This window comes from Arachis ipaensis, chromosome B03 (genome assembly GCF_000816755.2).
Source record: "Arachis ipaensis cultivar K30076 chromosome B03, Araip1.1, whole genome shotgun sequence".
In the NCBI taxonomy this organism is placed as follows: Eukaryota; Viridiplantae; Streptophyta; class Magnoliopsida; order Fabales; family Fabaceae; genus Arachis; species Arachis ipaensis.
Genome location: NC_029787.2, coordinates 121,941,093 through 121,952,173, shown reverse-complemented (window position 1 = coordinate 121,952,173; position 11,081 = coordinate 121,941,093). Strand labels below are relative to the sequence as shown.

The 11,081-nt window shown below is 40.6% G+C and overlaps 1 protein-coding gene across 1 annotated transcript; it reads right to left on the bottom strand.

Moving 5' to 3' along the window:
• On the bottom strand, positions 9,466–10,330 carry LOC107633769. Its single transcript, XM_016337368.1, has 2 exons — positions 9,735–10,330; positions 9,466–9,544 (listed from the first exon to the last, which is right to left on the bottom strand). The coding sequence occupies exons 1-2, from the start codon at positions 10,328–10,330 to the stop codon at positions 9,466–9,468; spliced, it is 675 nt and encodes a 224-aa protein (XP_016192854.1).

The window sequence follows — 11,081 nt, the reverse complement described above, 5'->3', positions numbered from 1 at the left end:
AGATAAATTCAATTAATACTTTTAAAATAAATATCTTTTTTTAGGTTTAATAAAAAATAAATGTAACTAGATAACTTTTTTGTCTAAATATATCAATTTTTTAATAAATTTAAAAATGAGAGAGATATTAATTAGAAAAACAAATAATTAACAATTATACAATCTAACTACAGGTTTCTTAAAGTTAGAAACATTTCGGGAATAACAAGAGTGGATTGTAGATTATCGACCCCAGCCAGTTGAGTGGCCAACAGCTAAACCTGAATTAAGGTAAGATTTGAATTAAACAAAGATTATACTCGGGAAAATAATGGACCATTAACAGTATGCAGACAAAAATGTCGCCACATGAGGTAATCATTTATTTTTTTTTAACGATATTTTTTAATTCGATTGATAAAAAATTAATTCAACGCAAATTAAGATTTTATTTAAGAATGTTAGTTAATAAATTATAGGTACACAAAATTTAAATCTTTATACTTAATTAAACAGACTAATATAATAATTACCAGATCAACCTCTAAGTTGATTATGTAATCATTTACTTATATATGAATTACGGTAAAATTTATTTATTATATATTACTAATTTTATAATTAAAATAGATTATATATTATTTTTTTATTTTAATTAAAATTAAATATTTTTTTCTAAAATTAAAGAAATTTTTTATTTCTCTTGTTTTTCATTCACTTTATTTTTCTTATATATCATTATCAATGATTAATTACTAATTTGACAATCAAAATATACAATATGACATTCTCTAATTACGACTAAAAATAAAATTGAAATATAGTTATATTATAAAACTAATTTAATAACCAAAATGTGTCACATGACACTCTTTTATTATTATAAATTCAATTTTTATGCATTGTCAATATACAACCGTTTTATACGTGCATTCAATTATATAACACCATATTAACAAAAATAACTAATTTTTACATTGACCGTGAAAATGGTCATCTAAGAGAACGGTTGCATTGTAATTATACAACTGTGTAAAATCTTTTATATTATCAATGCATCAAAATTAAACTTTATTATTATATGCATACTTTTTTAGATTTTTTTTGTTTAGTTTCAAATTTTTATCGCTATTAATCACTTTTAATATAAAAAATATACAAAAATAATGTATTTAACATTTATGATTAATTAGTTGAAGTGACAATATATGTCACAACTCCGCCCTTCTATTAATAACTGAAATATATAGTTGTTACGTGGGTAACATGAAATAGATGGATTGGACTCGAATGAAAGGCCCAAACATTAGAAGAAGGTGGTTTTCGACTTGGTTTACGTCTGAGAATTATCGTTCGAGTTGTGTATTTGACGGAATGGGGGTGGTATCTGCAAAGACACTCTGATGCCTAAGTCAGCAAAGGATTTAGCAAGTTTTTAGTGTATTGGAACTTAGGTTTACCTGAGTGTGTCAGTGTATTTATAGGTGATGATCCAATAACCACCGTTGGAGTAGTTCCACTTCTGAAGGTGGATAACCGTCCCTTTATCTTAGGGTTGTTAAGATATCTCTTTTAGAAGTGGGTGAGAGATTTTAGGGGGTAGTTACTTATATGTATAAGTGTTATCTACCAGCTCATGTCGAATCCGACCTCTTTGAGGAGGTCGGGTAAGCGGTAAAGGCTATCTTTTGGATTGGGTCTTTTTTAACTTACTTGGGCCTGGACCATAGTATTGGAGCAGGGCATGAACAATGTCCCTACTTGAGTCCGATCTCTTAGCTATGAGTTGGATTCGAGTATTAATTGAACTCGGGTCTATTCAAGTCGGAAAAATGACGTGATTTTAGTTTAGAACCGACGTGATTTTGAATTTCTCAACCGTCGTGTCTAATCAAACGTCGCGTCCGTTCGGAGCTTACATTTACACGTGGGGAGAGGGGGGCAGTTACATTGGTAACGGTGTGTTTCTTTAATGACAATGTCGTTTTACTGTTATGCCCCTAGTACGTTATAAATACTTTTCCTCTCCTTTCTTTGTTTTCTTTCGTCTTCTCTTCGGAGTTTCTTTCCCTGCTCTTTTCACTCTTTCACTTAAAACTCCCTTTGACCTTTCGTTCGCGGGTGCTTTACCTCGGCTACTGGAACTCTTCCCTTTGGTGACTTTACAAAGAAGGTTAGTTCTTCTTATCTTGCTTTCCTTTGTTGTTTTCACCGTATTTTCTTTTATTCTCGTTTGGTGTACCGTATGTCAGGAAGGGAGTTTTAAGCTATATCTTTGATGCATGCTTGCTGTTGTAGTGAGAAACTTTGGGATTTCTATGTTCTGCTCTTAGAAAAGTTATTTTCTTTTACTGCTTGCTGGCTGTTTCCTTTATCTGCTATGAAAGAACTATCTTGTTGTTAGAACCCTATTTTTTTATGGTTTCTTTTCTTTTGTGTCATGTAGGTATATTTCCTTATATTTTATTTTTCTGGAAAAATGTCTTCTCGTATCCCTAAGACCCTTTTAAGATGGGTAGATTCCTCCGTGCTTTCTAAACACCCTCTAGTGGATACTGTTTTCTTAACCGAGCTCCGCAAATACCATAGGATTTGTATCCTTGATGCTGACAAACCAAAATACGAACTAGTGGCCCCAGATACTGACGATCGGTTTCGCTGTGGGAGGATCAATGATTCTGAGCCTCACTTCTTTTTCATGTATGATTGCCTTTTTACCCGCTTGGGGGTTTCCTTTCCTTTTTCCGACTTTGAGATGGGAGTTTTATCTCATTGTCGAGTTGCCCCTACCCAGCTTCGTCCCAATTCTTGGGGTTTTATGAAGATTTACCAACTTGTGAGGCAAGAGCTTGATTTTCCGATTTCTTTAAAAATCTTTTTCTATCTCTTCTACTTGACCAAGTCCTTTAGTGCTTCCAATAAACAAAACAAACAGCAGTGGGTGTCTTTTCGGGCTATTCGAGGTCGGAAAGTTTTTTCCATCTTTGATGAATCCTTTTAGGACTTCAAAAACTTTTTCTTCAAGATCCAGGCCGTAGAAGGTCATCATCCTTTTTTCTTGAATGAGAACAATGAACCCCAATTTCCTCTATACTGGTTGGAGGCCTCCCCGGTTGATAAATATAGCCTAGATGACTTGGATGAGGTAGAGGAGGCCATTTTTGGGTTTTTTCGAGAGGCTTGGGGGCGAGCTCCGAACCTAGTTACTAAGAAATTCCTTCTTGGCCCTTCGAGTTTCATCCAAACCGAGCTAGGTAGTTTTCTTTGTGGCTGCTTTTGATGAATTCTGACTTGCAATGTGTTCTTTTCCGGTGTGTAGGCTAATCAACTTTTATTCTTTCTTTCAGAAATGGTGAAAAGCAGGTCAAGCGCTGCTTACCAGAAGGTCCAGGAGGCGAAGAGGAAGGCTCGCGCCCGAGCTGCTGCGCAGGAAGTCGGGGTCTCATCCACTCCCCCTCGTCGTCAAAGCTCGGGTCTGGGGTCATACTCTCAGCCCCTTTTGGTAAATCCTATTACTCCTCCTCCTCATCCTCCTCCTCCTCCTCCTCCCCCAGCTCAGTCCACCTCGGAGCTTGAGAAAAAAAATGAAAAACCATGGAATCCGACTCCTCTAGCGTTGGGGATGCTGGGTTCGATGGTCCAAAGTTTGCTAGGAGGCACATCCTTCCTTATAGCCAAATTGCTATGCTGCTCTCCGAAATCATCTTAACATCTTGATCCGAGGTGGAATTCGGACTGCTGGGGTTTGTACTTCTCTCCTTGATATTTTGGACAAAACTCCCTTGAGTACTACTTGGAAGTCCATAGAGGATCTTCAAGGGAGGATTGTCCTATACCAGGAAGAAGAGAAGAGATTGTAGGAGGAGAAAACCTGGCTGAAAGATGAGCTCGCTCAGTTCCAGGAGAAGGAGAAAAAGTTAATGGCCCAATGTGCTTTGGCTGAAGGGATGAAGAGCAAGGCTGAGAAAAATTATGTGAGGATTTTTCTGAGAATATTGATCTGCAGAAGCAACTGGAGTCGAATCGGGAGGCCTATTAGGACCTGGAGGAGGATTCTATTATTGAGAGCTCGGAGGAGGCATTCAGGGTGTTCAAGGAACAAGTCGGAGTTATCGCTCTTGACTTGGACCTTTCACCCCTCCATCTTGACAAAGTGGTCATTAATAGAGAAATTGTCTCCCCTCCTCGTCCTGAGACCGATTCCGAGTTGAAGACTCGTGGGCAGCGCGTTATTGAATCTCCTCCCCATGAGGTTGAGCAAATTGAAGGATCCTTGCCGAGCTCTTCTTCTCGACCAGACGATGCTCTGACTACTATGGCCGATGAGATCCCTTCGACTCCTGCAGCAGACTCGAGCTCCATTCCAGCTGATGACTCCAATCCTCTTCTTGGTTTTCAATGATTTTTGGCTACTAGGGCTGACTTGTGGGCCCGTTTTGAACAATTTATTTTTATGTGTTTGTTTTATGTGGGGGCTTCTGACACTTGATCCCTAATAGGGTCATTAACAACAATTATTTGTTTTGCTGGTCCTTTTTTTGGGTAAGGGCTTTTTAACAAAAATATTTTTATTATGTATGCTTGCTGACGTTTTTTATGCTTGATGAAAAAAAAATTTTGTTGAATGATCTTTTAACTTTATAAGGCTTTTTGTGAAAAACCTCTATTGTTTTGATCTTTCAAGTTTACAAAGAAAGCTTTTCGTCATATGGACTGTTTTATCTAAGTTAGACAATTTCACTATCGTCCAAAACTTTTCGAAAACTTTTTGCCGAGTAATTTTGAGAAAACCTTCGGTTCTATCCTTGAGGGATTTTTGTATCTCTTTTGTTTTGACTTTACATATTCAATTTTGTTTATTGAATTGTTTTCATAACTTAGGTTATTTTTGCGATGCATTTTGTTTTTTCTCGGGCTTTCCGACTTGTGAGTCGTTAACGATATTATTTCCGAGTTATCATGATCGTCTTTTGTAACCTCTTTACACCGACTTGTACCTCATCGTTTTATCTCGCCGACCACTCAGGTCGGTCAAGAAATTTTCACGCTTTTTCGAGCTTAAATCGGTGCGTTTTATAGAATAATAATAAGGTGGTTTAATTACTCTGTTGGTCCCTATAGTTTCGTGAAATTTTCAATTAGGTCCCTATACTTTTTTTCTTTTTAATTGGGTCCCTGCACCAATTTTTTTTTCAATTAAGTCCCTCTTAGTAGTAATTGGCTTAAATTTATAGGGACCCAACTAAAAAAAGAATTGGTACAGAGACCTAAATAAAAGGAAAAAAAAGTGTAGGGACCCAATTAAAAAAAAATTGGTGCAAGGACTCAATTAAAAGAAAAAAAAGTATAGGGACCTAATTGAAAATTTTGCGAAACTATAGGGACCAGCAAAGTAATTAAACCTAATAATAATAACGGATTTATGAAGAGATAAAATAAATGCTCGTCGATGATGGAGATAACTTTTACAAAAGTTGTTTTAGCTACTAAGGGATTTACAACTTTTAACCCTTAGTCCCCACTTTGATGCCTAGTTAAAACCCCCTTCAGGAAAACTCTTTCTTGGAAAAATTAGTGAAGTCAGAAAAAAGAGTACATCAGGGAGCAGAGTTCGCTTCTAGCTATAATATCTCTTCATGTTGCAGGCGTGCCACGACCTGGGGAGCTCGGTACCATTCAGGTCGGATATTTTGTAATACCCTTTTCCGAGTATTTCAATTATCCTGTATGGCCCCTTCCAATTGGCGGCGAGCTTTCCTTCACCTGATTTGTTTACTCCAATGTTATTACGAATCAAAATCAAGTCATCTAAGGTGAAGTTTCTACGAATGACTTTCTTGTTGTATCTACTCGTCATCCTTTGCTTGAGCGCTGCTTCCCTTATCTGGGTCTGTTCTTGAATTTCTAGGAGTAGCTCGAGTTCTTCGTTATGTGCCTGAATATTGTCGACCTCATTATAGAACCTCACCCTTGGACTTTGCTAATTGACTTCAACTGGTATCATGGCTTCTATGCCATAAGCAAGTCGGAAGGGTGTTTCTCCAGTGGCAGATTGAGGTGTAGTCCGGTATGCCCATAACACTTGAGGGAGCTCCTCGGCCTAAGCCCCCCTTTGCATCTTGAAGCCTTTTCTTCAATCTGGCCAGTATGAACTGATGCTTGTGGGTGCGCTTGTGGGTGCTCAACCGAGGTGAACTGATGCTTGATCTTCATACTGGCTACCAAGTTTCTGAATGTAGAGTCGGTGAACTGGGTGTCATTATCCGTGGTGATGGAATGGGAGATTCCATACCTGGTAATGATATTCTTATAGAGGAACTTCCGACCTCTCTACGATGTGATGGTGGCTAAGGATTCTGCTTCGATCCACTTCGTGAAGTAGTCTACTCCCACTATGAGGTATTTTACTTGTCCTGGCGCTTGGAGAAAAAGTCTGAGTAGGTCCAGTCCCCGTTTTACAAAAGGCCATGGAGAAGTTATGCTGATAAGTTCTTCGGGGGGAGCGACATGAAAGTTAGCATGCATTTGGCATGCCTAACATTTTTTCACAAAGTCGATAGCATCCTTCTGCAAGGTCGGCCAGTAAAATTATTAATTTTTCTGGCTAAAGACCTTGCTTCGAGATGATTTTCGCAGATGTCATTGTACACCTCTTCCAAAAATTCTGTCATCTTTGAGATTGGGACGCACTTCAGCAATGGTGTGGATATTCCTCTTCTATAAAGGATATTTTTCACCAAGGTGTAACTTTGTGCCTCCCTTCGGATTCTCTTGGCTTCTTTTTCCCCCTTGAGTAGGATGTCGAATTTTATGTATTCGATTAATGGGGCCATCCACCCAAAGTCTAATCCGGATACCTCTAAGACATCTTGTTTAGCCCCCGTTTTCGTGACAGAGGGCTCTTGGAGGGTTTCCTGGATTAGACTTCTATTATTTCCTCCTGGCTTGGTACTTGCTAACTTGAAGAGGACGTCTGCTCTGCTATTAAGCTCCCGGGTTATGTGTCTGACCTCGGTCTCTGAGAATCGCCTAAGATACTCCAAAGTTTTGTCTAAGTACCTTTTCATGTTTGGGTTTTTAGCCTGATACTCTCTGTTGATTTGAGAAGTCACCACTTGAGAGTCACTGAAGACCACTACTTTGGTTGCACCGATTTCTTCTGCTAACTTCAACCCGGCAATCAAGGCTTCATATTTGGCCTGATTGTTGGAGGCCAAGAATTCAAATTTGAGGGAGACTTCTATTTGGGTCCCCTCTTGGTTGACCAGTATCATGCCTGCACCGCTTCCGACTTTATTGGAAGAGCCGTCCACATACAACTCACAAGTTGTGGAGGCCTCCTCTTGATCTCCCGCGTATTCTGCCATGAAGTCGGTCAGGCATTGGGCTTTAATCCTGTCCGAGTTTCATACTTCAGGTCGAACTCGGATAGTTCTATAGCCCATTGAACCATTCTTCCCGCAATATCTGTTTTTAGAAGAATTTGCTTCATGGGCTGGTTCGTTCGAACTTTTATTGTATGAGTTTGAAAATAAGGCCGTAGCCTTTGAGACGCCACTATTAAGGCATACACAAACTTCTCAAGTTTTTGATACCTTAACTCAGAGCCTTGCAAAACTTTACTGGTGAAGTATACAGGATGCTGCCCGACCTCATCCTCCCGTATCAATGCTGGCGCCATAACTTTTTCGGCTACAGCCAAATACAAGACGAGTTCTTCCCCGATTTTAGGTCGGGTCAGAACAGGAGGTTGGCTTAAAAACCTTTTGAAATCCTGAAAAGCTTCTTCGCATCCAGAAGTCTATTCGAACTTGCATCATTTCCTTAGTAGAGAAAAGAGCGGAAGGGATCTCAACGCTGATCCTGCTAGGAATCTGGACAGAGTTGCAAGCCGGCCGTTTAACTGCTGGACTTCTTTCAGGCAAGCCAGAATTTTCATCTCTAGGATTACACTACACTTGTTGGGGTTAGCTTCTATCCCCCTTTGTGTTAGCATAAATCCTAGAAATTTTTCAGCCTCCACTGCAAAGGTGCACTTTGCGGGATTCAATCTCATCCCATGCGCCCTTATGGTGCTGAAGACTTGTGAGAGATCGGTCAGGAGGCTGGCCTCATCCTTGGTTTTTATTAACATGTCGTCCACATATATTTCCATTAAACTCCTAAAGTGAGGTGCGAACACCTTGTTCATCAACCTTTAGTATGTGGCTCTTGCATTTTTTAACCCGAAGGGCATGACCACATAGCAGTAATTCGCTCTAGGCGTGATGAAAGATGTCTTCTCCTGATCCGACATGTACATCAGGATTTAATTATATCCCGAGTACGCATCCATGAACGACAAGTATTGATATCCCGAGCTGGAATCTACTAGGGCATCAATATTTGGAAGAGGATATGGGTCTTTTGGACACGCTTTGTTCAGGTCGGTGTAGTCAACGCACATCCTCCACTTGCCGTTCTGCTTCTTGACTAGCACCACATTTTCCAACTAGGCCGGATACTTGACTTCTCTAATAAAGCCGGCCTCTAGGAGGGCTTGTATTTGCTCTTCGACCACTTGAGCCCACTCAGGACCGAGCTTTCGTCTCCTTTGTTGAATAGGTCTGGATCCTGGGTATACCAACAATTTATGCGTCACGAGCTCAGAATCTATCCCGGGTATGTCGGAAGCTTTCCAGGTGAAGAGGTCGGAGTTCTCTTGTAGGAGTCTTACCAGCTTTTGCTTCAAATCTCCTTTTAAATTGGCTCCTATATTGGTATTCTTTCCATCTTCTTGCCTGATCTGTACCTCTTCAATCTTCTCTCCGGGCTGTGGTCGTAATTCTTCTTTAACTCGGATGCCTCCGAGCTCAATGGTGTTCACTTCCTTGCCTTTATTCCTCAGGTTTAGGCTTTCGTTGTAACACTTTCTCGCCAGCTTCTGATCTCCCCTGATGGTTGCAATTCCCTTAAGTGTTGGGAATTTCATGCAAAGATGGGGGTAGATACCACTTCTCCAAGACGATTTAGGGTCGTTCTACCTATCAAGGCATTATAAGTCGAACCCACATCGACGACAATAAAGTCGATGCTCAGAGTCTTGGATTTCATCCACTTTCCAAAAGTTGTATGTAGGGGTATGAATCCCAGTGGTTTTATTGGTGTGTCCCCCAATCCGTAGAAGGTGTCAAGGTATGCCCTTAACTCCTTTTCGTCTAATCCCAACTTATCAAACGCTGGCTTGAACAGGATATCTGCCGAGCTTCCCTAATCCACCAGGGTTCTATGTAGATGAGCATTAGCGAGGATCATGGTAATTACCACCGGATCGTCATGCCCGAGAACAATGCCTTGCCCGTCTTCTTTGGTGAAAGAGATGGTTGGGAGATCGGGTAGTTTACTCCCGACTTGGAAAACTTCCTTCAGATGTCTTTTACGAGATGATTTGGTGAGTCCTTCCCCAGCAAACTCTCCCGAGATCATATGTATATGTCGTTCCGGGGTCTATGGTGGCGGATCTCTCCGATCTTCCTCATCTCGTTTCCTCTTTCCATGATTATCCGATCTTTCCTGGCCAGCTTTTCTATCACATTTTTTAAGTCGTAACATATAACTTGTGATATTCATAGTATTCGTTACGACTCCCCCCCCCCTTCTTGTTCTTTATAGGCCGAGGGGGATGTAACTTTTCAGTGTGACAAATTTTTCTGTAAATATCGACTAGGAAAACTCGTAGGGGTGTGTAAGAATGATATCTTCTGGGCCTTTCAGACCCGACTTCTTCTTTCTTCTTGGGCTCCCTCTCCTTTTCCCTTGATGAGTGAGGGTACCCAGATCGCCAGCTCAATTCGCGCAGTCTGGCATTTTCTTCCATGTTGATGTACTTTTCGGCTCTTTCTTGTACATCGCTCAAAGAGGTCAGGTGTCTCTTGGAGATGGACTGCGAGAAAGGTCCTTCTCGAAGTCCATTGACAAGACCCATTATTACTGCTTTAGTAGGCAGGTCCTGAATTTCTAAGCACGCCTTGTTGAACCTTTCCACGTAGTCTTTCAGGGGTTCTCCGACCTCTTGTTTTACTCCCAGTAGACTAGGCGCGTGATTGACTTTGTCCTTCTGGATTGAAAACTGCATAAGGAACTTACGCGAGAGGTCGTCGAAGCTGGTGACCGACCTAGGGGGGAGGCTATTGAACCACTTCATCGCCGCCTTTGTCAAAGTCGTTGGAAAGGCTTTGCAGCGGGTAGCATCGGAGGCATCAGCTAGATACATCTGATATTTGAAGTTGCTAAGGTAGTGTTTTAGGTCGATGGTCCTGTCGTACAGATCCATATCAGGGCTTTTGAAGTTCTTTGGAACTTTTGCCCTCATGATATCTTCACTGAATGGATCTTCTCCCCTCAATGGGGTGTCTTCTCGGTCAACGCGAGAACTCCTATTTCAGAGGTTGGATTCTAGTTTTAAGAGCTTTTCTTCAATCTTGTTTCGTCGCTCAACTTCTCTCCTTAGGTTTCTCTCCGCTTCTCGCTGTCGTTTCAGATCTTGTTCCAGCTGTTCTAGCCGTCTTTGGTGGCCGTGTAGCAGCCCCATGAGATCGGCAGCGTGAGGTTGTCCCTCCTTCTCTGGCTCGTGCACCTCAGAGGAGATTCTTCTTGAATCTTGAACGCCTGAGGGGCCTTCTCTATGTTGTCTGTCCGCTCCTTGCAGAGATATTATTGCTCTGTAATTGTTGACTGCATCTTGATGCTCTTGCTCCAACTCCGATGCAGTATGTCCTTCCTCGTTCTGGTCATCTGCCATTATAAGATGATCTCCCAGGTAGGGCTGGAAGTGAGCCGAGCTGAGCCGAGCTAGACCAAGCTCAAGCTCGGCTCACAAAAATTGAGCTTGGCTCACGGCTCGACTCATTAACAATCGAGCTTATTTCTTAAGCTCAAGCTCAGCTCACCAAAAGCTCACAAGCTGGCTCGAGCTCACGAGCTAGCTCAAATAAGAGAAACATAGATACATAATCTATAATTTTATATCAATAAATTATAATTTATATATTTTTAAAAATATTTGAAAAGATCAATTTTATATATTGTTTATCTATCAATAAATTATAAATTTTTTATTTATG

Bases quoted from the DNA above. Each gene is read 5' to 3' on its own strand.
- LOC107633769 (XM_016337368.1), bottom strand. From the start codon at position 10,330: ATGAGGGCAAAAGTTCCAAAGAACTTCAAAAGCCCTGATATGGATCTG. The intron at 9,545-9,734 runs GTCTGAAAGGCC...AAAATGTGATAG, and splicing joins AAGAAGAAAGAAGAAGTCGG to AAAAGCTGGCCAGGAAAGAT.